Below are 25,341 nucleotides of genomic sequence, written 5' to 3'. Positions count from 1 at the left end.
GCAAAAATCAGGAATTACAGTGTTTTGTAACCTGCAACTCTAATGTATTGAAACAGAGTCCTCAATTACGTGCTATATTTTCCTCAGGATGGCTCTACCATGCTGATTGAGTGTGCCAAGGGTGGCCATGCCACTGTTGCCTCCCTCCTGATGGACTATCCCAACAACATGCTGACCCCTCCACCCCCTCCTGAGGTGCCCCAGTTGGCATCACCCACCTCGGAGAATGGCAAGGTTGGTAGCACTGGATTCTGTGGATTCATTTATTTTTGCAGGAACGTGATTTTGTGTTAGAGGGGAAATGAGGTTTTCGTTGTGTTTTGGTCTGCTTTTTAAACAATTCTTAAGTACAGTAGTAAAGCGATGTATGGTGTCAGGATTTTGTAGTAGAGGGGTTACTGTGAAGATTGCAAAAATAAAGGCATTGCAAACATTTAAAGATTTAAAGTACTAAGTCAGTATTCTCACAAGTTTTGCCTTAAGATGTACCACATATGATCTCATAGCTTTAGAACATTTTGTACAGAGGTGTTTTGTAAGTTTTGAGTGGACTGAAAACTGGCTCTATAAAAATATGGATTTCCTAAATTGTATCCCTGGCATTGCTTTGTATTTCCTCATAGACATATCATTAAGTGTTTTATGTTTTTTTCTGTTGTTTCTTGAGGTGTTCTGACATTTTTCCCTTCCCTTCTTCTCTCTCTCCTGGTCTATCTTGCACTCTTTCTCTCTCTTTCAATCTCTTCATCTTCTGTCCTGGTCGTGAAGATGTTCACTCAAGACTTCACACTCCTCCCCTTTGTGTCTGTTGTGTCTTCACCCAACTTCCAGGTACATGTACATCTCTTTTCACCTTGTATCTCATCTCACTGTGGGCCGTACCAACAGAAGAAAAAGGAGGGGGAAGGTGGTAGAAGGTAGTAATTTGAAGAGGGGTGAAAGTAATCTTTGACAACATTAAACCAGACATTATTAAGTTAAAAGATATGTCAGATTGATGACAAGTGACTATTTCATGTTTTGTTTTCTTCCCCTTCTACTGCCTATTTTGGAACATTCTTTGTTCAGAAAGCACCAAAAAAAATCTTGGAAAGAAACAAATTTCCTGGAAGTTATGACTACATATAAATTTACCCCATGTACGTGTTTTTGTTCAGTGCTGATTTGTCTGAAGTGGGACATTGTTTAGTCTTTGGTATTGTTAACTAAAATACTGTGTGGAAATATATTTTCTTTTATCAAATGTTTGGAATTCATGTAGTAGTAATCTTGGACTGGATCTGTAAGCAGTGGCAGTAAGCATGCTGCAGTGCAATATGAATCGGTCAGAATTGTCCTGAGGAACGTGACAGATGGTCATCGAAACATTGGTGTATTAAATCATTTGGTTGTGTGCAAAGAATTTTGTAATTCATAGTTTTGTTGGAACCTTGTATAACATGGTGATAACAAGGCTATGGTTTTATACTGCTGTACTGTAGGCTCCTCGTGTGCCAACCCAGGCCCTTCCTACTGTGGTCCCCCCGCAGGAACCAGACCAGAGACCTGGACAACTCACCTCTACAGACATCACCGGTAAGGCATCATAACTGCAAGGTTTATTCATTTGATTTAATGTAGAGAGGAGGAAAGTAGGTGTTAAAGGGAAAACCACAATTCCTACCACAGTGGCAAGTATGGTACAAAAGTTTTGGAATGACAATTGATGTTGATGAAAAACACAAACATTATCTATGTTGCGGCAGATAAACTAAGTTTCTATCCCCATTTACAAATCCAGCTGAGGCCTTCTATGGGTTTAAACCCAGACTGTTTAGAATCCCTGTCTACAACCCTAACTGCAAGGCCACTTGTTGTTTAGGTGGGGTTTACAAGGCTGTCCCAGCAGGGGCTGGGTGAGCAGTGAGCACTACGTGTTTTCCTATTAGCTTCTACAGGAAGCATCATGTCTTACAATCATTGTGTAACAATGTTCAGTGGATTTTTTCGCAATGTGGGGGGCATCTTGGCGCGGCAAAGCCATGTGCCAAGCAAAGTTGATGCACAATTTCGTTCATTTGATTTTATTTAGAGGGGAGGAAATTAAGGGTTAAAAATAAAACCATGATAGCTACCACCGCACCAAGTATAGTACAAACTTTAAGAGATCCGGTCTACAAGTCTAACCAATAGGCTACATGTTGTTTAGGTGGGGTTTCCCAGGCTGTGCCAGCAGGGGATGGGTCAGTAAGCACCCAGCTGGCCTGCAGCACTGGAGTGGACTATGACCAGCTGCAGAAGCTGACCGAGCTGGAGTTGAGAATCAAGGAAGCCATAGAGAAGAATGCCCAGCTCCAAGCAGAAGAGCTGGACACACAGGTAATGTGGAAGGTCTTTATTGATTGTTACAGGTCTGCAGTTGACAAAACCTGTCTTGTTTTCGCCATTGTCCATAGGTGCCACCATGTTGAATTTTGATTTTACTGGCAATATTTTGTTTCTTGTTGTTGAACGTTGATTTTGTTCGGCAAGAAGGATAACATTGTAATTCAGACTTATCGTCCTGCGCTTCTACGGATACTGCACTCTTTAATTCCAACCTTGTTTTGTTTTGGATTAACTGAGTGTTCCGTCTCCAGATTGACCCCAATGACCCTGCTGCTAAGGAGAGAATGGCCGAGCTGAACCGGCAGAGAGAGGAGCAGCTGAAGAAAAAACAGAGAATTCTAGAGGAGCTACAGAAAGTGGAGCGAGAGCTGCAGGAGAAGGCAGCCCAACAGCTACAGAACGAGATCCTGGCCTTACAGAACCAGGCTAGTACTCAGTCTGGGACCCAGACACAGGTTAGGACTACATCCCTTCAGCTTCTACAATAGTGTTATGTCTTACAATCATTATGTTACAGTGTTCAGTGGATATTTTCACAGTGTAGGGGGCATCTTAGTGCATGGAAGCCATGTGACAAGCAGCAAAGGCTTGAGCATTGTAGATGGGTCTGGGGATTTGTAACACTTAGAAACACTTTCTGCATTTTGAGGGTCAAATTGAATGTAATAATATTTTCTCCTTTTTTTACATAACAACAGAAATGACTCAGATTGAAGCACATAGTAATTGCCCAAATCACAACGCAATGTATATATACAAGTCACAGCGTAAGGGGCATACTATACTCAGCTACACTGGCAAGTTCCCTGGTGAGGGTTACAAAGCTAAGATGTTAACTATGTGCAGTGTTGCTGTTTGTATCTTATACAATTTGTTTATTTGTTGACAGATGCCCAGTGCAACCCAGCCTCAGGGAACAGAAGTGTGCAGTGCTGCTCCCAGCCAACAGGGGGCGCCTGCTGCCAGTACATCCTTCCCCCTCCCCACCCAACCTCTCACTTTCCTGCCCACCTCCCTCACGCAGCAGCCCCTCCCCATCCCTTCTTCTCAACAGCAGATCTACGTCCCGACCGTCCCGGGACAGGCCACTGCATTCGTCCCCATCTCTCCGCAGTCTTTCTTCCTCCCCACGTCTCAGAACCAGGGCTCGTTCCCCGTAAACTCGCAGCCGCTACCCGCGGTGGCTTCCGGAGAGCCAGCGGCCAACATGGCGATCCAGCCGGCAGCCTCCAACTGCCTCCACCAGGACGCCCCCGATGCTGTAGGCCAGGCTGGGAGATCAGCAGGCCACCAGGCTGTGCTGCTGCCTGCTCCCGTGTCTTCCACCCAGCCCAACCAGCCCCTGCTGGCCACCATGGTGCAGAAGGTGAAGGTTTTTGGCTTTATTAAGTGTCATTCATCCAATAGCTTTTAATTCCATGCGTGTATTAAGGCGTGTTGTGCAATAAATAAACCATTCATTAATTCATTTACTCACTCATTTATTCATTTATTCATTCAAGGTGGAGGGGCAGGTCCACCCTGCGTCCCAGATCAGCCCGTCCGTTCCCAGTCCCCGGAAGGATCCCGACGGCGCCGCGTCGGTTCCCCAGGCCGCGGGGACCCCCGCCCCAGCATACCTCCCCAGCATGGTCCCTGGAGTGACCGACTTCACCCCCATCTCCCCTCCCCTGACCCCGGCGACTCTACCCGTCCTCCCCACCCCCCTCTCCATGGTCCCCCTCCAGGGCATGGAGGGGCTCACCTTCTCCCAGACCATGGCAGGGCTACCCGTGGTCTCCCAGAGCATGATGGGAGCCATGCTGACCAGTCAGAACTTCCAGGGCGTTCCCATGGTTACCCAGGCACTGCCTCTCCCCGGCAGTTCCCATGTAGGGGATGTTGTGGAGGGGAATGTTTCAGTTGTTCCTGTACCGACTCCAGACAGGCCATTGGCTCACAGTACTACAGGTAAGACTCTTCTGTGTGGACTTCAAAGGGCTCTCTGATAGACCAATGCTTTTGTCCATCATAATTAGCAGTATAGCATGGGATAGTGGCAGTTCAACCAATGACAGAGCAGCTGCATGTCTGTGCAGTACAGTCAAACCTGTATTAGGGGCCACCTCTACAGAGGGGCCACCTGTCCATAGTGGCCACTTTTTGTTGGTCCCCTGGGTATTTTATCTACAAGTTACCACCTCTATACAGAGGCCACCTGTCTATAGTGGCCAAATTTGTCCGGTCCCTTGAGTGGCCGCTATAGACAGGTTTGACTGTACTTGCATTTTTATGTTGTTAGTTTGCATTTCTACATTTTGACAGAGGTGGCCATGGCTATGTGATAAGTCTATAAGTGCAGTTAGAGCCATGATAGAGTATGTCTTTTTTGGTGATACCTCAGGGACTGAGGCAATTTAAAAGTTGCATGCTACCACTTATCATATTTTAGTCCTCCCAGAAATTAGAATTGAATAGATGGAATATTGTTGTGTGACAAGGCAAGACAATGTTACATGTTTTCTTGTAAAACATAGAAATGAGACCCATGTATGTCCCAGTAATGCTAACACATTGTTGATGGCACTCTTGTCCCCACAGATCCCAGCCAGCTGCCTGCGATCTACTCCTCTCCCCAGATGCACACAGTAGGCACCCAGTGTGTCACCAGCAGCCCCGGCTCCCAGCCCTCCTCGGTCCCCCTCACCCCCAACTCTTCCCCCGTTCCCGCCCCCAGCCTCCCCATCTACCCTGGCATCGAGGTGGATGCACAGGTGGGTAGTTTATTGTTGCTTGCACCTTCTAGCGAGTTATGATAAAACTGCAGATAGTACTAAAATTTTATAGGTGGCCGATTGTTGTGCTTCTAGCAGATAATTACCAAACTGCAGACTGTAAGATCTGTTTATATTGGTGGCCATTTGTTGTAAGGGTGCATAGATTATTGTCACCGTCCCATGCACCTTCTAGCAAATCATGACTGCAGATTGTGAAATCATTTTTATTTGCGACCATTTGTTGTAAGGGTGCGTAGATCACAGAAGATAATTGTAACCAAATCTCTTCCGTTCTTCCAGACGGAGAGTAACCATGACACGGCCTTGACCTTGGCGTGTGCGGGCGGACATGAAGACTTAGTCAGGGAGCTGATGGCACGGGCAGCCAACCTGGAGCACAGGGACAAGAAAGGTGGGATAAAACACGGCTTTGGCTTCTGGTTGTGGGTTACAAGAAAACTGCAAGTCTGTTTATCAACAATATCAGGGATTTTTTTGAACAAGGTAAAAGGGGCCCGACCATGCGCCCCCTTACCCTGGGGAGCAGATCCTCTGGCAAGCATGAAACTCTCATTGACCAAGGATGACATGTGACCACAGTCTTCAACTGTGACCTGTCTGATAGTAATTTTACCCCCTAAAAAGTCATAGAATGCTCAAAAACCACACACTGGTAGGGAGAACCCTATCTCCCGCAATTGGTGGTGCTGCTCAATTGCAATTATTTATTCTAGAAAAAACCCTGAACATGCACAGGTGTTGCACTGGTTCAAGTCTATTGGCTACATGTAGGCAACATGTTCAACATGTAAGAATTGTTGTATGCATCTTATATTAAGAGAATCAAATAAGTAGCATCTAGTTTATAGAATTCATTCACTTGTGACGTTTTGCGCAGGGTTCACCCCCCTGATCCTGGCTGCGACCGCGGGACACTCCAGCGTGGTGGAGGTACTGTTGGACCATGGGGCGGACATCGAGGCCCAGTCCGAGAGGACCAAGGACACGCCCCTCTCACTAGCATGCTCTGGAGGAAGGCAGGAGGTAGTACAACAACTTACAGGATACCAAACATGGCTGTGTCCAGCTTTAAATCTTTTTCCATCCCTCTCATAGTTTGGGAGCCAATGTTGTTGATTTTTCTTGTAAAATCTGTCTTTTTGAGCTTAGGAAAACACATTTTCATCAATTTTATGTACTGAAGGTTTTTGGGATGGATGGGTTTAATTTGGGATGGATGGGGTGAATTTTTGGAGTCCTGGAGACAGCCCTAATGCCAGAAGTCATTTCTTTCAAATTGTAATCATGTGATGTGATTTGGTTGGTTTTCATCACCATCCATCCAAGAGGTATCACCAAAAACAAGGTTTTGCTCAAACTTTATGCTGCTTTCATGCGCAGGTTGTGGAACTTCTCCTGGCCAGGGGAGCCAATAAGGAGCACCGTAACGTGTCAGACTACACCCCCCTGAGCCTGGCTGCATCTGGTGGATACGTCAACATCATCAAGCTACTGCTGCAACACGGGGCAGAGATCAACTCCAGGTCAGTAGAACATCATTACCAGCACTATTTGCTTGGTTTCCTTTTGCTCTCTTTCATTTGAATAAAAATCATGTCACCATAGAAGTGTTGTGATGGTTCCTACTGACCAGAAAAATTCAGTTGTCTAAACCAACGAAAAGGAGAGTTATATCTGAAATGTGATAATTTTTAATTGCTCAAGCTGTGTTCCAGCCTGCTTGCTGCAGTTATTGAAAAAAATCCATAGGAGGCACTGTTGCACCTCTTATATACTCTTATGTTTGTTGGTTGCCTACTTTTCCAGGACTGGGAGCAAACTGGGCATCTCTCCACTGATGCTGGCTGCCATGAATGGCCACACTCAGGCGGTCAAGCTGTTACTGGACATGGGGAGTGACATCAATGCCCAGGTAAGTACCACTCAGGACTAAGTAGACATCTTGGGGAAGACAGGAAAAATCATCAAAGTACACATAAGGTCAATAAAAGCTATTTTCTGTAACATTCAAAATTGGGCAGTTTCCCTGCATGTTTGTTAAATGGAAAAGGGTGTACATTTAGTACAAATCTGTATAAATTGAATAATACTTTTGTAATTGAATTTAATCGGTGTTATATTTTGGTTTCTTTGAATGACATTAATTTAGCAGACTTTCAACAGTAGTTAGGACTCGATTCTTCTAATATATCCCTAACATTGAGCGTGCAATCGGTGCATCTGAACCATTGCAATAACATGAACACTGAATGTAAGAAGCCTTAGTTTATGTAAATGCCACTAGTACTAGTAATTGGCCAGAAGTTTGCCATCAAAGATATCCTCACTGTCTGGATCTGGATATGTAGTGGGCAGCCTAGAAAGTTGCATTTTTATTAGTGCAAGATTCACATTTACTGACATGATAGAGCTACATTGACTGTTGCAGATCGAGACTAACAGGAACACGGCCCTGACCTTGGCGTGTTTTCAAGGACGTCATGAGGTGGTCAGCCTACTGGTGGACCGCAAAGCCAATGTAGAACATAGGGCAAAGGTCAGATTCTTTTTGAAAACACACAGACATGATGCTTCTTAGCAGATCACAACATACCACAAAACTGCAGATTGTAAAGCCTTTTTTTGGAGGTAGTCTTTTGTTGAAAGTGTCCTTAGATGCCAGAAGATAGAAAAGTAAGGTAGATCCTTTCTGTTATTCCAGACAAGGAGTAACTATTGATGGTGTATGCTTGCACACATTAAACTCATTTGAATTGATAGTTTATTAGTTATTAAATAAGTTATTAAATAATTATCTTACCTGTTTGTTTGTTTTATTTTTTGTTTATTTTAGTTCCCCCACTTCAGGGTTATTTCTACAAATTGTGTATAAAAGGGACCGTTCTAGCCTTGAACAGACCATGAGTTGTGCCCCCTGCCTAACAAACTATTTGTTCTCTGTCCCCAGACTGGTCTGACTCCGCTCATGGAGGCAGCGTCCGGAGGGTACGCGGAGGTCGGACGTGTGTTGCTCGACAAAGGTGCTGACGTCAACGCCGCTCCGGTCCCGTCCTCCCGCGACACCGCCCTCACCATCGCAGCCGACAAGGGCCACTACAAGTTCTGCGAACTTCTCATTCAGAGGTTAGCCAAGGACATAGGTCTTAACTGTTTTGATATACCAAAATATTGTCATTGGGAATCATGGATCACATAGAAATTCTGAATGTGCCTGCAATGGTTTTTTAATATGATTAGACCTAAAATTGTTTAAGCTTTTTTTTTAAGAAGCTTCTTACCTAGATACATGAGATACACAGAGCAACTGACAAGACACAATGTGTCATAAAGTAGCCATATATTACCATAATATATAGTCATGAAATGTGCAGTGGAGTTTTATGCTTATAGTTACTGCTTTACTAGGGTTGTTTCTACTGAGATTGCTTCTTACTCTGAAATTATGTCTATGCAAACTCAAATGAACTTAACCTTTTGTCTGTTATCTTACAGAGGAGCCCAGATCGACGTGCGAAACAAGAAGGGCAACACGCCCCTGTGGTTGGCGGCAAATGGCGGTCACCTGGATGTGGTCCAGTTGTTGGTGAGCGCTGGGGCCGACAAGGATGCTGAAGACAACAGGAAGATCACACCCCTCATGGCCACCTTCAGAAAGGTAACCTTACATTTCTGTATCTGTATCTATATAGCCGGTATAACCGCCCTTCAGCGTATCACACCAGCTTTGAATAATTCTTGTTTATCAAGATTTTTTAAAGGTTCTGTAACCCTTTTCTGTTTTGCAACTGTATGTAGTCTGTTACGATTTGTTTTGCAAACACTTCATCCGGAAATATTCTCCTCTAAGAATGTTTGAATTGGTAGGATTGCCGAAGATCATCTTGAATTGCAGAAAATGTTGGGGATGGTGGAAAAAAATTTGGTATTGCAGAAAAATCATTCGGATTGCAGAAAAATGTTTTGAATTACGGAAAAAATATTTGGGATTGCAGAAAAATACTTGATTGAGGAAAATTGTTTGGAGCTGAAAAGAATATAACTTCTTGCAGTTAGGCAAGCTTGAAGAACAGTCTTGTTTTTGTAACCCATATATCGCATGAAATTTGAACTATTACAAGTGCTGTCTCTTGTGATGACACTTATTGTGCTGTGTTTGTGCTCCAGGGCCATGTAAAGGTGGTGCGATGGCTGGTGAAGGAGGTGACTCAGTTCCCATCAGACCAGGAGTGTATGAGATACATAGCCACCATCTCAGATAAGGTACGTACTACACAAGTATGATCTTTAAATTATGTCATAGAAAATCCCTACCAGTGACTTGTTGGAATACGACTATGAAGATGCTTAGTTCAGCAATAACTGTAAAACCTTCTCTGTAACTGACTATTCATCTTAAGAGCTATGTTCCCCAGTTTGTTTGACTCCTATATTTTGATGGCAATTTTGAAGTCAACTGCATATTCGTTTTGTATACATACCCTATAGAATGTGTTGTGTCACGTCAAAAGTTGATAAGTTGTGCTTAAAGAAATGTAATGAGGAATTTAAAAGTTACAACTGTGAACCTTTTGGACGTGTAGGAACTGTTGAAGAAGTGCCACCAGAGTATGGAGATCATAGTGAGTGCCAAGGACAGGCAGGCAGCAGAGGCCAACAAAAATGCCTCCATCCTTCTGGAAGAGTTAGACATGGAAAAGGTTTGTTTTCTTTGACAATAATTTTTCCACAGAAAGAGTAAGGGGTAGTGAAGGGAGTGGGGTTAGATGGTATGTATTTTGATAAAATGTATTGTAATTGCTTTGGAAGACCTATTTATGTTACTCATTATACTGGCCTTGCCACTGCTGCCTGAAAAGCTCTACTTTGATACCACATTCTATACTACTCAGACTCGCGAAGAGAAAAAGAAAGAGGCAGCAGCAAGACGGCGGGAGAAGAAGCGGCAGAAAAGGAAGGAAAAGCAGCAGGCTAAGGAGAAGGAACAACAAGACGAGTCACCAGAAAACAAGAAAGAGGAAGAGGAGGTGGAAGGTATACAAGTTAAAGCAAATAAAACACATATCCTTATATCAAGAATTTCTCTAGCCTTTGCAATGCTTCCAAGTCACTCCATATAAACAGTCAATCTACTACAACTGACTACCTCTACATAAGAACCACCTGACCCCTTTTTGGTGGTCCCTCTGATAATTTGTCCCATGTGTACAACCTTATCTATAGTGACCACCTGTCCACAGGGACGAGATTTTATCGGTCCCCTGAGTGGTCTTCGTCTCCAGTTTTGACTGTATATATTAATTGTGTTAAGGTTGTGAATGGAGGTGACCCTTGCTTCTGTGGCCACATTCTGTTATGATTATCAGAAATACTCTACTATCATTTTTCAATAGTGCTGACAATGTTGTGTTGCATTTTTCAGAAGAGCCTGTACCACTGGATCCCCCAGCTGCCTCAACCACCACAACCATAGGTAAAAAAAATATATCATAAAACATGATGAGATTGAAAACAAAATAAAATGGTACTTGTAATTTTGGGTTCGGATTCATTCAACTTTTTTTTCACAGCTTAAAAGACATCAGAAATGACTCTTCTTGTGTTAAAGCCTTTGCTTTCTCTGTAACAGGGAAAGTTCGAACCACGGACACTGTTTCCACAGTGGCATCTCGCAACACCAAGAACGTCGCCAAAACGACCATGGCAAATGCGGCGCCCCCCAAAACTAAAGACAGGCCGAGCAAAAGAGAGAACAAGAAAAAGTCCAAGGGGAGAGAGGAGTCCAATACTCAAGCAAACAACTCCAGTGAAGACCAGAAGAAGAACAGAAAGGACGCCAAACAGGAAAAGAAAAGCTCAGCGGGGGAACTGGACGATTTTGACGAGGCAATCAAACCAAAGAGGAGCAAGGGAAACCTGATAACGAGAGACGCGGAGGACGTGGTAAAGGTCATCAAGACAACTGCGCTGTAAGTATCAAAAAGTTTCACCCTTAAAAAGACATTGGCCCTTCTTTTATCATCCTGTAAACTTATCCACTTTGTCTACCGATGTATAGTAAAAGAGATTTTAAAGTTGGCTAACTGTATACCAGCTATGTTGTAGCAGAGCTTTTTAATGTTCCCATTCATACTCAGAGACAGTGCAAAGGTAAAAATCTAAGAAAGCAGTTCTGTTCAGTGGCAGACATCAAATGTCTATAATGTTTATATATTTACAAAGTTTAAGCCCTTTTTTGTCTGTTTGATCTTTTAAGTATTCACAATAAATACTTTTATTGCACCACCATATCAACAGTTTTTCTGTGTTGTTATCCTTCCTCAGTGCGTCGGAATCTCACTCTGGCCTGAGTCCGGTGATGCTCCCCCACGGGATGATGAAACAATCCATCGCCACGACGAGCACCGTCACCACCATCTCGGTCAAACCCTCGGCAACGGTCGCCATCAGTCCCAAACGGGGCAGCAAAAAGGAGGAGGGCTGGAAGGAAGTCATACCAAAAAAGTAAGTGGACAAAGCATATCAGTTTACAGCTAGGGTATAAAAACTTTCTCCAACATGATTTCGACAGTGTCACTGACGAAGGACACTGGATGGCTATCTGAAACGTCTTGATCGTTTCCAAAATCATATCCAGTTGCTCCCAGATCACCTCAGTGTCACTGGTGGAAGATGTGGATGCTAATTGTTTGGCTTGGGTCCTGTGATGTTGCGGTTGAGAGACAGGATGACTCATGGCCACACCCACACAGTAATGTCAAGTTGTTAGGGGTACCCACTTACAGCTTGTCACAGTTATGTTCAACCAATTGTATTAGGACCTGGTATTGTAATTTCATAGAAGCAGTTATGAATAGAAGAAGTTGCTAAGGCATGATAGAGTGTATAAAGAGTTTATACTGATAAAAAAGATTGCTAGATTCTTTACTGGTACCCCAAAATGAGAAGTTGTGAGATTTAGTATGCTCAAGGTCAGATAAGTCGTTTTAACTTTGTCAAATGTAAGACAGTAAGAGGAAAGCCTGATTTTTTTTTGACATTGTGATTTGAAACCTGTTTAATCCACCCTTTGCCCATATAAGGTCGAAGCGGATGTTGGTCCCGGGAAGTGCAGTGAGCCGTGTGATTGGACGAGGAGGGTGCAATATAAACGCCATCAGGGAAGTCTCCGGAGCTCACATTGAGCTGGACAAACAGAAAACTGCCAGTGGAGACCGATGGATCACCATCAAGTGAGAAACTCTTTCACATTTAGATGTCTTGTACTGGCCGCATGTTGGTTTGTAACTGGTCATTTCACTAGTTTCTTTACATGACATTTCAACAAAGAATCAATAAAGGCACTGACAGCAAGACTGGCCTACTTTTGAAGCTGTGAACTTGAAGTTAAGACACTGTACTCTTGTTTTTGTACTACACTACTCCTACTCAACATAGCTGATACTAACAGTCAACCTCATTTCTAATATTGGTTCCTGCTGGCAGTGCTGGGGGCTACCTTTGTTTGGCATTTCCTTGAATGCTGCTGCCAATACCTTTATTCTGACATGTTTCTTTTGTTTTTCTGTTCCAGAGGAAACAATGATGGGATGAGACAAGCCCAAAACCTTTTGAATGCCCTGATAAAGGAACCGGATCGAGAGTTGGCCGAGATCATCCCCAGGGTAAAACCAAAGGTAGCGTCGAAAACCTCCCCATCCACCTCCCCTCCTTCCAACAAGCCAGCTGTGGGGAAACAGTCAGCGGCAAAGGTTCCGACCACGGCGACAGGAAGGGTTCCCATGACGGCGGTCTCCGTGGTTACGGGGAAACCGCCCGTGATGGCACAGTCCGGAACAGTCGTCGCAGGGCAGAAGCAGATAACAACAGGTGGAAGTACCAAGACTCAGAGAAGTTTGTCGAACCCTGCCACCAGCAGTATTCCCTTATACTCCAACCCGGCTGTTTTAAACCAGATCCAGTCCCAATCGCTGAGACACCCGGGGATCCAGGCGGCAATGACGCAGCTTCCGCCGCCGTTCCCTCACCCTGCCCCAGGCTGGGGAACGTTTCCCGTACGCCCTGCCCCGCCGGCCGTCGTCGCTCAGGGTCAGAAGGGACCGTCGTCCGTACCGCATCACATGCAAGGAGCGAGCACCGTGGTGACAGCTGCCACGACGACGACCACCACAGCGTCCACCACGACCGCGCACGCCGTGTCGAGTTCTACCGCGTCGGGCGTCCCCCAGCCTCCGAACGTGGAGTCCGCCAGACGACAGCTCTTCTCCGATGGCAACATGCCGCCCCCCGCCATGAGAGGAAGATCGGAGCAGCTCTCTCGGGGTTCGGCCACGTACACAACGCAGGCCCCCACTGCCGGAACAAACACTACCTTTGCAGACAAGGTCGGCCCACCTGGCGCAAGACTGCAGACGTCACAAGCCCAGCCCATTTTGCACGCAGCAAGACCCGCACACGTTACGCTTCCCTCCGAGGTCAAAAGTACTGTAACCATGGTGACGTCAGGACTGCCCTCATCCGGTGGCTCTGTCGGCTTGATTGGTCCGCCTGGACGAAGAGAGAACCCTCCCATGTCCATGGCGCCGGGAGTCGCTAGCGCGTCTCACGTCGGCTCCCCACACCGGATCCAGTCCCAGATGTCCGCATCGGTCCCTCAGTCTGCGCCCCAAGACTACTCCGCCCCGGCGTACTCTCCATTCAGCGGGAACTCCCCGTTCGGACAGGTCGGGCAGCCCCGTACCATGTTCACGGTGTCCTCCCGGCCCAAGTCCATGGGCGACATCCCCAACCTCCTGTTCCCCAACAGCTACACCTCGGACCAGTCTCAGCAGGCCGAGGGGATGAACGGTTCGGTGGCGCCCGGAGGCTACAGGGGCGCGCAGCAGCAGCAGCAGAACAACATGCCGCAGGGACACTACCCCAACAGCTCCCCTCCCAACTACACCACCTCCCCCATGTCCGCTCCCCCCGCTGGGTCCGACATCTTCACCCCCCTCCCCGCGCACAACTCCACCCGATCCTCCACCCCTTCCACGGCCGCGTCGTCCGAGTCCCCCATCCCCCCGCAGTCCCCTCGCTCCTCCCCCATTGGCAGCAGTGCGTCCCCCTCCCCCACCCCCATCGGTGCGGACAAGCCTGGCCAGGAGAGGAAGCCCAAACCCATCGGCACGGAGAGGGCCCACAAAAAGGCCGGGTCTTCGGCCATGCTGGGAGAGATGTCTCACCCCTTAGGACCTAGTAACATCTGGTCCTACCCAATCACCGGAGGTGAGAAATGTAGCATGGAATTCCAGTCTAGCCATTGTTGTGTGCAATTTTTGTGAATTATTATATATTATTGATTGGTTTTTATTTTAGAGTGTGTTGCAAAGATTTCTGTAAGGTAAGCTTTTTTACATGACTGTACAGTGTTATCGTCCATTTTCTTTAATTGTACTTGCTGTGATCATATCCCACTTACTGTATTGTGTGTTTTATGCATAGATCTGTGTTATTTGTGACTAAGCATGCATGTGAAAATCACATGATGTATCAGTTTGAAAATAAACTATGACGATTTTAATTTTTATGCCCATTTGACTTATCTTATGTATGCAAAGTCATGTCAAAGTCAAGTGGGTTGTCAAAAATTATATAGGACATGTATGTTGAAAACTCAGTCGTTGGGAAAAATCCTAAGATAGCAAAATAACAAAAGTGTTCCACAAAAATGTGCTTTTACAGGTACATCTGTCCTACAACAAAAAAACACAATTTGCATATGTTTAATACAAGCAGTCATCTATTTGTATCTGGTGGTAGAATTTAGTACCCAAAATATGAGAGAAAGAAGGCAAATTTAAAGTTTTCCAAAAAAATGATCTTGCTTGACACTGTTTTTGTTTGTTAATGCAGAACCCATATTCTGAGGTTCTGTTTGTACTTGTGAGATTTTCTGACTGTCTCCCCTTTCCCATTTAGCAACCCTTGAGCTCCTGAGAACCTTGCGAGGTACTGTCCTGTACCCACATGTATTTGTACAGTGCTTGTCCTCATAAGACCGAAAGCACAACACCACCAAATTAAAGCAACACAGTTTCATTGTTCGATCATTGTAAAATCTTGGTCCATAGGGCAAGCTTCACAATGTGAATGAATTTTGTTTCTTCCTGTCTTAATGTCATTGACTGTCGTTTGGCTTAGACAGTCACCTCTCTATCAAAAACCTGTTCTGAAACCAATCCAATAGGAGATAACAAAGTCGCGGATTACAAAGTTGATGGATTAATCTGGATACGTGTACTAAAATTACACAGCAAAAAAAACGGTTAAAAATCCTACTGAAAGGGAAAATTGTGACCCTGTCTTTGGAAGTATTTTAGAAAAATTGAGTCTTCATTTAAGATTTCATAATTCGTACATTGTTTGGTGTTGGATTGTCTTGTGAGAGGAGCACACCTACATGTAACTGTGGTGTCTTGCACTAATGGAAGCCTCACAGCACTCTAAGGTGTCAGATGACATGAAACAATGCATCGAAGGTGGCTTTATATTCAGGACAAAGTACTAAACGTGGCAGTGCTATATTTTGGATAACTTAAAATGACTTTTACCATCAGCATATGCTTGTAAAGGGAAGAATGCATGAGAAGACAGCTGCAGGTCTAGATGACTAGAGTCACTCAGTGTGGGCCATGCCATTTTGATTCTGTGGTTCTCAGATGTAAGAGAATAAGGCTTAACTCAAAGACTGAAATGAAAATGATGAGAAGAAACTACTTGTGTTAAACAGAGTTTCAGGGAATGAATCAGAACTCCAGCCAGTCATCCCATTTTTCATTGACAGAAAGATACCACAAAGGATCATTCTTTCCATCATCGTGTCCCAGCGAATGTTGTAATATTCCAGTTTTACTTTCTGTGTTAATGTTGTGACGTCAGAGAACCAAGGAAATGAATATAGGTGGCCTTATATTATATGTAAGAGTATTCATCTGTTCAGAGACCTAAAGGCATGCTGTAGACTTACCGTTGTTGTCTTTTCTCAGATGCGTCCTCCCCGTGGGTGGCACCCTCTCACCTGCTGAACACAGGTGGGCTACCTGACAACTACCCGCCACACCCCGACAACGTCCGGCCGCACATGTCCCCGCCCACCAGCCTGCCTGCCCACCAGCCCCTCGGGCCGTACCCCATGGGAGACAAACCACCAATGGGCATGTCCAACCCCTCGGTAAGTCTCTTCGACACTTGTCTCTAGTTCAACTTGATACCTTCAAGACGGGGCTGGCCCAGCACATGGGCCTCCCCAACACACTGAGGTAGTTTGACGTATATAGTATGGCCGACACTTCAATTGTTTTTCACTTTTTGGTTCTCGTTTATTGTACCTACTTTTTTTTGCACCACTACCGGCTACACTACTATGCACCTACCTGGCCGGGAATACCCGTAGTGGGTTTTGACCAGTATTTATATAGATAGATAGATAGAAGGGCCAGGCAGGCCCCAATGTTGCGCCCTGGGCAAAAGCACTTGATGCCCATTTCCTCACTTGGGTGAAAATGAGTACCTAGTTTTGGTTAGGGACCAAAGCTTGCTAATCGGATAGGACATAAAGACAGAATATAAGGCCATGTGTTTCAACTTTGAGGAGAGCTATGCCTCAAGCATATTTAAGAACCTACCAAAGCTAGTGGAAAGAAGAAGGGTCCACACCAGTGTGGGTGGATCAAACTTAACAGTCTGATCTTACGTGTATGCCTAGGCAGTTTTCCAGCTATAAAAAGCAAACACAAGGGCTCAAAATGCCCTCCTACAATTTTCAGACAAATTGTTGTGATTGCTGGAAAAACAAAAACTTGTTAGTGCTTAAAGAATACAGGCATGGTATCATGAATCACTCAATGTAGACTTCATGTCTTCAAGTATTCACCACGATATTTCTTGATCGCTTCACAGGCTGGCAGGATGCCACCACTTTACGGCCAGCCCATGCAGCAGTACCCCCACATGGGCCACCCCCCTGTCCATCCCCCCTCCACCCACTCCTCCTACCCCCCTACCGGTCCCCCACCCCTCCCCCCTGAGGCCATGTGGAACCACGCGCATGGGAAACTCCCCCCGCATGCAGAGGAGCCCAGGAACCAGAACCAGGTAAGTTTTCATCTTTACCATACTAATAACTTCTCCATTTTAGAGAGCTCCTTTCTTTCGTGTCCCTTAAGTTTTACAATCAAGAAAGAAAACAGCTCTTTGAATTCCATAGTCCATCCTAATTTTTCCACATGTATTGTTTTGCCGATGGATGAGGTTTTTTTCATTGATGTTGGTGTGTATGTCATCCATATAATCATATCAATATAGACTTGCTACTTAATTATGGTCCTTTCCTATCATCTTAATTCTTGTTACAGGGATGGGGTATGTGGAACCAGCAGTGAAAGAATAAAACCAGTCCCCTCTCCGCTGTCGCCCTCCCAAATTTTCTATGGAGCAAGAACTACCCGTTGATAATGGCAGCCAGCAGCCAGATTAAGACCCTTACCTATAGCAATCTGCAACATGTGCAGGACAATAGCTAAGATGTGTTACAGTAAAGTGTCCAGGACCCCCTGGCAAAGTGCAAAGGCATGTTGTTTGGTACAAGACAGTTCCAGGAATTATAAGGTTATTATGCATCCATTAAAGATCTCTCCTTTGTCAGGACAGTTAGTTCTCATGTGTCCGTCTCTTTTTTTTTTATTCTCTTTATTATTACTACACTAAGCTTCAAAATTGGCTTTTCACACTTTGGTATCATGTTTGTACATTCACCATAAGCTGCTAAAAGGGCTAGAATGCAGCAGAATTCCATCCGTGAACAGTAATGGTATTGTAAGTCACTGCAAGTTTAAGCTACATGTCAGGCTCAATGTGAGTTTACTTTACATTGGATGTGAAGAAGGAAAGCTCATTTTGGGTCTGTGTGGAGAAGCTTCCCTGAGGTGGCAGAGCAATGACCCATCAAAATGTGGATGACATAAAGATTTTGAACACTGATCATTTAGTAACCTCAATGATGCTACAGGCTACCGAGATGCATCAATGATTAGGACATGGGATAAAATGGTTGTGGGTTCCATTTCTGGCTGGATGTTGTGTTCTTTGGAAATGCACTTGCACAAACAAACACAGCTTTCCTCACTCCATCCAATGTACATGTAGCCTGGGTACCATCCAATTTCTACCAGGGCTCCTTACACTCAGTAGCGAGTGTAAGGAGCCCTGAGTGTAAGGAGCCCTGGTAGAAATCTGATGGTACCCAGGCTACAGTACTTGCACTTGACGTTAGTTCAGGAGGTAAAAAGATGCATGGTGTAATAGCTTAAAGTGGATCTGAATAAAGTCAAAGTCAAAGATGGTTTCCACTACTCTGCCTTAGACACAGTTGATCATAACAACCATCTGCCCCTGGGTTAGATTTTTATATTCCATATACAGTTACCACAAACTCATGGGTATAAACAAAAGCATATGCTGTATCTTTTATTTTGTTAATCACTTTTAAAGATATAAGATTTTATTTACTCCACAGAAGTATATGGTAATGTTGATAAATGGTAAGACACAAAGTCCTCTAGAAGCTTCAGCTTTGATGAAAATACAAAGTTTGCCGTCAACCTGAAAGACAAGGAGTCATTTTGACTGAAGTGCCTTGTTTTACAAAGCATTTTCAGACTTTACCATGCCTCCCGGATGAGGATAACCATGACAATTGTTCTCTTATATAACAAAACAACAATTAAAATGGTAAACCTAATGTACCTACAATTTTCATCTTTCTGCCATACGTTTGACATTAATCATTTCCAAACTAAATCCAGGCAAATCAGGGCCACTGCACAAAAGGCTGTTTTACTTATATCGCAGTAGAAGAAATGCTGTATTTCAATATATTTGTACAGACTTGACTTGGTCACAGTTAACAGTAACAAATTCCAGCTTTCGCAAACCAGGGCTAAGACAAAGGGAAAAAAGAACGATAACCCTTGTAAAAACCTGGCGCAATTATTAAATCGTATTTGTTGTATCATTTGGGCCAATATCAGAAACAATTCAGGGCCATAATCAGAAACAATTTTACAACATAAAATTTACTAGGCCTAAAAAATGCATTAACACCAGATAGAGGCACTGCTTCAAACTAAGCTACTGAATCTGTACAAGAGTTGTTATTCATCATTGGGTGGCCCAGGATGCAATCTTCTTCTCCAGCTGGTCTGCGATGTCGTTGAGCTGACACCTTCGGAGCGCCGTGACCAGGTCCTGGAAGGTGGCGTCCTCGTTCTTCTCGCTCCACAGAATGAGCGCCTGCCGACCCTGCTCGCGCAGCTTACGGGAATGGTCTTCCGAGATGCACTCAATGTCTGTCTCCGTCAGGCGAAGCTTCCGGGCCAGCTGGCGCCAGTTTCTGCCCAAGTTGTTCTCGACGAGATCAAACACCTCACGCCAACGAGCTGAGATATACATAAAACCATGTCAGTCAGGGCCATGTCATTTTCATACTCCAGGCAGATTTACCAGTGGCATAAGATACTACTAGTAGTACTATCAAAGCTGGCTAAGGAGTACAGCTGGCCTAAGGGAGCCACCAACCACTGGAAGCCAAACACACCCCCATAACAGCTTCAATCCTTTGGCAGCTTTTGATGCTATCTTATGCTACCGTAGGATCTGCTTGGAGATTACATTTTCAAACATGGTTGGGTTATCATTCTTAAGTTATTAGCTAATATCATTAAGCCAACTACCATTTTTAGTGATTATATTATCCTCTTTGTTTTTCAATTATCTCAAATCAGGAGTATTTACAAGGTTTCCTACGTTTAAAACATGGTATCCACTTAGGTTTTACTTTGTTCAATCGTACAGGTATGTTTGACCAAGTTCAGTTCCTGGCTAGACCCGTCCTTGGGAAAGGCACTTGGCACCACTTTCCTTACCTCTTACAGGTGTAAGAATGGGTACCTAACTGGTTGGGGAGGTGAAAGGAGAGGGATAAACTCCGCCTCCCAATAGCATATCCCTACTGCTCAAAAAGTCCATAGGCTACCTTTGCCTTCGATTATACGCTTGGCATTTTTGCAGTTCAAACTTGTTTCTTAACAACTCTAACATTTGCAAGGTTGCAGTTACTCAAGCAACTGAATAGATTGGGGGAATTATCATTTTTGGAGACGGAAGACAAAAGAAGAAAAGTGTGCCCAAATAGCGAAGCAGTTATTTATTTCTTACCATCTTGGTGAACAGGAGGTTGTCTTTGGGACCCTGGAAGATAGAAATGGAAAGTTATATTCCAAATTTCTCTTGAGAAATTGTATGTTGGAATTCATCATGGACATGAAGTTTCTGTTTCATGCAGTAGAAATAAACATTGTTTTTGCTCATTTTTTACAAATATGGTCATGATTATGACCTAATCACCATTAAAACTGCTAACGTCGATTATGTAACAAGTGGCAGGACAGAGCTGGAGGGGCTGGTGAAAATATGTGCACGTATATGAATATAACGTTTAAGTTGTAGACCTAGTAAAAGTAAACAGAGCAGCAGTTTGTTAGGCATATGAAGCATTTGTAAAGAAACACAAATACAAAAATTGCATTTTACTCTTCAGCATGATAAATACACAAAACACTTGTAAAACACAGCCACCACCTACATCTGCTACGAGATGGGGAGGGGGGCATAACGTTTACCTCTGGCATTCAGTCGTGTTCCACTATTCTGTGTCGGATTGGAGTCTGTACAGAGATGCAGACGAGATTCAAAATCCTCGATGTACTTGACCAGGTCCTCTCTCTTCTCCGTCTGCAAGATTTCCTTCAAGAAGCCAGTGTTGTCGTACCTCAACTTGTCCCTCTCTTCCAGCGCCTGGAACAAGTGGAGCGGACTCTTGATTTCTTCTTGTCGCTTTCTGCCGATATAGTCGGAACACAGAAACTTCAACGATAACAGTTGATCTTCTGTTAACTTCTTGCCTATCTCGTTGAGGCATTTCTTGAATTCGATGCTCCTACGTTGTTCCGCATCGCCCATTTTGTTGGGGTGTTTCTTGGAGAATGTTGGAAAATCCCCGCGCTTACGTCGGCTACGAAATCATCATGTTTCACTTCCTGATTCTGCAAAGGGTGCTGGGATCAGTTGGTAACGACCACTAGCAGCGTAGGGGTGTTTTTTTACGTGGCGCTTTAAACCGTAGGAGTATCAAGGTGACCAAGGTGTGTTTATTACCACTTACCACAGTTTTTTTTTCTCACTTATACAGCAATATGCCATTTGTTATTTCATGGGTCATTTGGGGTTGAGCACCAGGGCGGATAAATTATCTTAGCAGGTCGACCACCGGTCGCGAAAGAAAAGTGATCTAAAGTGAAGAGATTCCTCATGATCGATCATATTTGTCCGTTGTTTTATAGTAGGCATAGAGTCACTACTTCATCATTGGGAAGCTTGCGCATTTTGTATTTTTGAGCTGGGTGCTGTAGCTGAGGCCTCCAGGGTCATGTCCTTAAACGTCACAGGTCAGTTGACCAGGCCTTAATTAGCACTGTCAATCAGTGGTCGGACTGGGCGTAACTTGCTAAATCCATGTTCTTAAGCGACATTGGTTCGTAGTCGATCTGCGCTTTTGAAGTACTACGCGCTGAGGGCACTACCAAGAGGAAAACTACTTCTACGTCGTCTTCTAAACAAGGTACTTCCTCACCACGTAATGCAATGTTCACCTTAAATGACCTTTGGTCGGTTGGCAAAGTACATGTTTGCCACTCGCCCTTGAACGTTTGACGTTATTCATTAACTAGAACTTGTCCCAATTTCGCAGCTTTATTCATTCAATCTACGAACAACCACAGTTGCAGTGACTATAATAGGTTCAGTCCCAATTGGCATAATTAACTATTTCTGTTTGTTGGTAACATGCGTGTGTACGTATTTTGTTTTTCTAGATTTTTAAACATGGCTGCCGAAAACGTCCCTGAATCCAAAGGAGCCAGGGTTGACAGAATAAGGAGCTTCATTCGGACCTGCCCGGATTTTCCTAAGCCAGGCATACCTTTCAAGTAATCAGGGCCCTGTTCTGTTCGTCCTGAGATAGATTTATGACATTAGAAGTTGAGAGTATTGTCTTATGCTTATATTACAGTTTATGATGTCGTACAAAATTCAGCTCGTGACGGAGTAGATTGTTGTATTTGTATAACCGCCCTCCGAAACACATCTGTCTCTTGTAGACGGTCGGTTCAGTCAAAGCGTTGCTAAAAATTGTAGGTTGATTTATATGACGCGGTCACATTTGTCGTAGATCGTACGATTTTGATCCCGCGTAAAATTTTCAAGCCTCAGATGTGACAGAACCAACCGCTGACAAGGATCAAAGACAGTGTATTCAGTCACGAGACAGCTGAAGTTTACAAGACACAAAGACGACCGTGTATCAGAGGAATGCCCTTAGTTTGTGGTAGTAATACGTATATGTGGCCAGGCCATTATTATAGTTGGACAGAAATTCGTGTAAATTTATAGCATAATTTTAGCATGCTATCAATAGAACTTTTAAATGATTTTGTCTACACAAAATGTCTCAATGAAATGATCAAATATTATCAAAGTTGGTATCATAATACCTTATCGGAATGGCGGGAACATGTAATTTGTGCATATCTGATATATAAAAGTATCTAAACAGAACATTATGTAACATGGTATGTCTTGTACAGGGATATCATGCCGATTGTGCAGAACCCTGATGTCTTCTTCGATACCATAGCTCTCCTGGAGGAGCATGTGAAAGAAACAGGAGCCAAAGTGGACGTGGTTGCAGGTAAGGTATTTGAATCGTTATTAGGTCTTTTGTAGTGCTGCTTGCTGCATTATTTGTCCATATTTTGCGCGGTGTTCCGTTGCAGTATTTGCTTAAATCAATAGATGGTGCATTTCCTAATCTACCAGTATTCCTTTGTCCATCTTGTCGGTATCCAATAGAATTTAACTATCTGCCGGTGAGTATGACCTTGACTGACTTTCTGAGTCTATCTGAATGTCGTGTACCACAGTTTAGCAGTAATAGAAGGCATCCTTCCATCTTGGTAGATGATATAACCGCTGGAATGAGGGCCGTTGACAGTGCCTTTATGGATTTATAACACTTTTTTACACGTACAATGCATATGCTGTTTAACACTTAAAATACTGTTTAACACTTACAATACTGTATACACTTACAATATCTCCAGGATTTCAAGTCCATATAGACCGTAACAACGAATTCCAAAGACCGTTACTTCAAAGCTCAGCTGATAATTAATCAACACTAAGCTTGCAAATCAGTACTAAAACTCATTATCTTCCTTGCAGGTCTTGAAGCCAGGGGCTTCCTTTTTGGCCCGCCGCTGGCTCTCCGCCTGAAGTGTGCGTTTGTACCTATCCGGAAGGCGGGCAAGCTACCGGGAGAAACTGTGAAGTGTTCCTATGCACTGGAATATGGACAGGTATAAACGTTAAAATGGGCTCAGAAACTGTATAACGATTGACAGATTGTATGCCGAGAGTACGTAACACTGTAAATTGAATAAAGACCTACTTCTTCAATACATGCTTTATGTAATTTTAGGACACTATTGAGATCCAGAGGACCGCAGTGCATCCTAACCAGAATGTGGTGATTGTGGATGATCTCATTGCGACAGGAGGTTAGCGTAGATGTTTTACTTCTTCTTCACGGACGCATAGAGTTTTTTTAAAGTACATTGTACACTCTATGTTGAATTTTCATGATATTACCTAGTGTCAAGACATCAAGTGCATTTCTTAACAGTTTAAAGAATCATAAATTCATTTTACTAGTACGCGTACTGGGTAATAAGGAGTCAGCGTGTAGGCACAGTTTCAGCATTTAGACTGTTTTATTCTACAAATATGATGATATAGTTGTTGAATTGAGTTTTCGAAGTGACCACTTAAAATGTATGAAAAACCTTGTTCCTTGCCCCGTCCAAAAGTGTGATGAAACATAGTAAACAGACATGCAAGCTATCAGATTGAATTGTATATCAAGGCAGCATAATGTGAAGAAAACCCATTACCAAACGCACATGTATTCTGTCCACCCTACAGGTACCATGGCAGGTGCCTGTACGCTGTTGGAGACCGTCCAGGCTAACGTGGTGGGGTGTCTGGCTGTGGTGGAGCTAGATTACCTCAAGGGCAGGGAAAACATCAAACATGACGTTCACTCTCTCGTTCACTTTTAAAATCACACTGACAGTGACCGTACATCTGCTTGAAGACCATGATACACACTCGCTCACTCAGTCCCGTAGCTTGTACTCATGATACGCTCACGATAAAAAGACATCCCCAACTTCTTGCAAAGTTAGGCGTCATTAAATCCTTGGATAACACAAAGATCAATTTGTAGAGAGCCCCAACTGGTCAACGATTCCGTCCTGTCCCTAAGCCGGCTACTACTGTACAAATACTGTGAGTGCCCTGTCTCTGGAGAGGCGTGTTTGTTTGAGGAGATAATTGTCCGTACTCCAGCAGTGGTTGTTACATACTGGACTAACGAGAACGTGTCTTTGTGGTGAGAAAACCTGTGTAAACCTTTCGGGCCCTTTGGGGGCAGCCGGGGCACGGTGGTATCGATTTAAGACCACATGTAGTTCACGGGAACTGTCCAACATAAAAAAAGTGATATTCTTTGCTACAGAGATATTTGCTGTGTGAGAGTAAGCGCTAACGTCGTGTGGAGTCTTTTTCCTTGATTTTATGTTTGATTTGTTTTCTTGTTTGTAGACAATTGACCGCGTTGCTTATGACACCGTTGTGTTTGTAATATTGAAGCTACTGTGTTATCTGTAATCATTCTACTTAACAATACAAATACTTCTGACTTCAACTTCAAACTCAGACAGGGAAAACAAAATCATTCAAAGACTTTCTGAAGAAAAAAAAAGTCCTAGTATTTTAGACCGAAATGTCGGTAGGTTTTAACGTCACCTGACCCTGACCAGTCGGAAGTCCGGCAGATTTTGCGGGATTTATTCTTCTGTTATTGATTGAAGGAACAAGATAAATAAAAGACGTGTTACGAGTGTGTTAACATAACGTACAGACAATCTACTTGATAAGCAGAAGATCATAAATAAAGTGAAAAAAGGAGTACATTTTGCATATA

At 43.9% G+C, this 25,341-nt stretch overlaps 3 protein-coding genes across 12 annotated transcripts in view; 2 read left to right on the top strand and 1 right to left on the bottom strand.

The window, feature by feature from the left end:
- Positions 1-17,834, top strand: part of LOC118411163 (ankyrin repeat domain-containing protein 17-like) — a 31,900-nt gene extending 14,066 nt beyond the window's left edge. For 5 of the 7 annotated variants that reach the window (XM_035813219.1, XM_035813218.1, XM_035813216.1 and 2 more), the window contains 27 exons: positions 88-234; positions 769-831; positions 1,482-1,575; positions 2,189-2,358; positions 2,619-2,822; positions 3,257-3,733; positions 3,870-4,317; positions 4,948-5,120; positions 5,424-5,535; positions 6,022-6,167; positions 6,525-6,667; positions 6,951-7,056; positions 7,573-7,680; positions 8,092-8,267; positions 8,637-8,799; positions 9,309-9,404; positions 9,725-9,841; positions 10,034-10,175; positions 10,564-10,614; positions 10,771-11,110; positions 11,466-11,645; positions 12,224-12,373; positions 12,715-14,408; positions 15,102-15,131; positions 16,169-16,353; positions 17,082-17,276; positions 17,537-17,834. In XM_035813219.1, the coding sequence (XP_035669112.1) occupies positions 88-234; positions 769-831; positions 1,482-1,575; positions 2,189-2,358; positions 2,619-2,822; positions 3,257-3,733; positions 3,870-4,317; positions 4,948-5,120; positions 5,424-5,535; positions 6,022-6,167; positions 6,525-6,667; positions 6,951-7,056; positions 7,573-7,680; positions 8,092-8,267; positions 8,637-8,799; positions 9,309-9,404; positions 9,725-9,841; positions 10,034-10,175; positions 10,564-10,614; positions 10,771-11,110; positions 11,466-11,645; positions 12,224-12,373; positions 12,715-14,408; positions 15,102-15,131; positions 16,169-16,353; positions 17,082-17,276; positions 17,537-17,563 (5,937 nt within the window). In that variant the 3' untranslated portion in view covers positions 17,564-17,834. The remainder of the gene's footprint in view (positions 1-87; positions 235-768; positions 832-1,481; positions 1,576-2,188; positions 2,359-2,618; positions 2,823-3,256; positions 3,734-3,869; positions 4,318-4,947; positions 5,121-5,423; positions 5,536-6,021; positions 6,168-6,524; positions 6,668-6,950; positions 7,057-7,572; positions 7,681-8,091; positions 8,268-8,636; positions 8,800-9,308; positions 9,405-9,724; positions 9,842-10,033; positions 10,176-10,563; positions 10,615-10,770; positions 11,111-11,465; positions 11,646-12,223; positions 12,374-12,714; positions 14,409-15,101; positions 15,132-16,168; positions 16,354-17,081; positions 17,277-17,536) is intronic. The other 2 variants (XM_035813221.1, XM_035813220.1) reach the window with 2 other exon arrangements.
- A 786-nt stretch (positions 17,835-18,620) lies between these two features.
- LOC118411461 (FAS-associated death domain protein-like) lies at positions 18,621-21,308 on the bottom strand. Its single transcript, XM_035813736.1, has 3 exons — positions 20,861-21,308; positions 20,397-20,429; positions 18,621-19,618 (listed from the first exon to the last, which is right to left on the bottom strand). The coding sequence occupies exons 1-3, from the start codon at positions 21,198-21,200 to the stop codon at positions 19,341-19,343; spliced, it is 651 nt and encodes a 216-aa protein (XP_035669629.1). The 5' UTR covers positions 21,201-21,308; the 3' UTR covers positions 18,621-19,340.
- Position 21,309: 1 nt separating this feature from the next.
- On the top strand, positions 21,310-25,328 carry LOC118411462 (adenine phosphoribosyltransferase-like). 4 transcript variants are annotated; one of them, XM_035813738.1, is made up of 6 exons: positions 21,337-21,382; positions 22,112-22,225; positions 22,883-22,986; positions 23,520-23,653; positions 23,776-23,854; positions 24,279-25,328. In XM_035813738.1, the coding sequence occupies exons 2-6, from the start codon at positions 22,122-22,124 to the stop codon at positions 24,413-24,415; spliced, it is 558 nt and encodes a 185-aa protein (XP_035669631.1). In that variant the 5' UTR covers positions 21,337-21,382; positions 22,112-22,121; the 3' UTR covers positions 24,416-25,328. The 4 variants fall into 4 exon arrangements, with proteins under 4 accessions (XP_035669633.1, XP_035669631.1, XP_035669630.1 ...); XM_035813737.1 differs by lacking the exon at positions 21,337-21,382 and adding an exon at positions 21,457-21,858; XM_035813740.1 differs by lacking the exon at positions 22,112-22,225 and having other exon boundaries at positions 21,310-21,382.
- The last annotated feature ends 13 nt before the right edge of the window (positions 25,329-25,341 follow it).

This window comes from Branchiostoma floridae, chromosome 3, assembly GCF_000003815.2.
Source record: "Branchiostoma floridae strain S238N-H82 chromosome 3, Bfl_VNyyK, whole genome shotgun sequence".
Classification (NCBI taxonomy): domain Eukaryota; kingdom Metazoa; phylum Chordata; class Leptocardii; order Amphioxiformes; family Branchiostomatidae; genus Branchiostoma; species Branchiostoma floridae.
This window is presented reverse-complemented; position numbering and strand designations above follow the sequence as displayed.

Coding starts and splice junctions, on each gene's coding strand:
- LOC118411461 (XM_035813736.1), bottom strand. CDS start 21,200: ATGGGCGATGCGGAACAACGTAGGAGCATCGAATTCAAGAAATGCCTC. Junction 20,430..20,860: donor AACACGACTGAATGCCAGAG/GTAAACGTTATG, acceptor TCTATCTTCCAG/GGTCCCAAAGACAACCTCCT. Junction 19,619..20,396: donor ACCTCCTGTTCACCAAGATG/GTAAGAAATAAA, acceptor TGTATATCTCAG/CTCGTTGGCGTGAGGTGTTT.
- LOC118411462 (XM_035813738.1), top strand. CDS start 22,122: ATGGCTGCCGAAAACGTCCCTGAATCCAAAGGAGCCAGGGTTGACAGA. Junction 22,226..22,882: donor AAGCCAGGCATACCTTTCAA/GTAATCAGGGCC, acceptor TGTCTTGTACAG/GGATATCATGCCGATTGTGC. Junction 23,855..24,278: donor TGATCTCATTGCGACAGGAG/GTTAGCGTAGAT, acceptor TCCACCCTACAG/GTACCATGGCAGGTGCCTGT.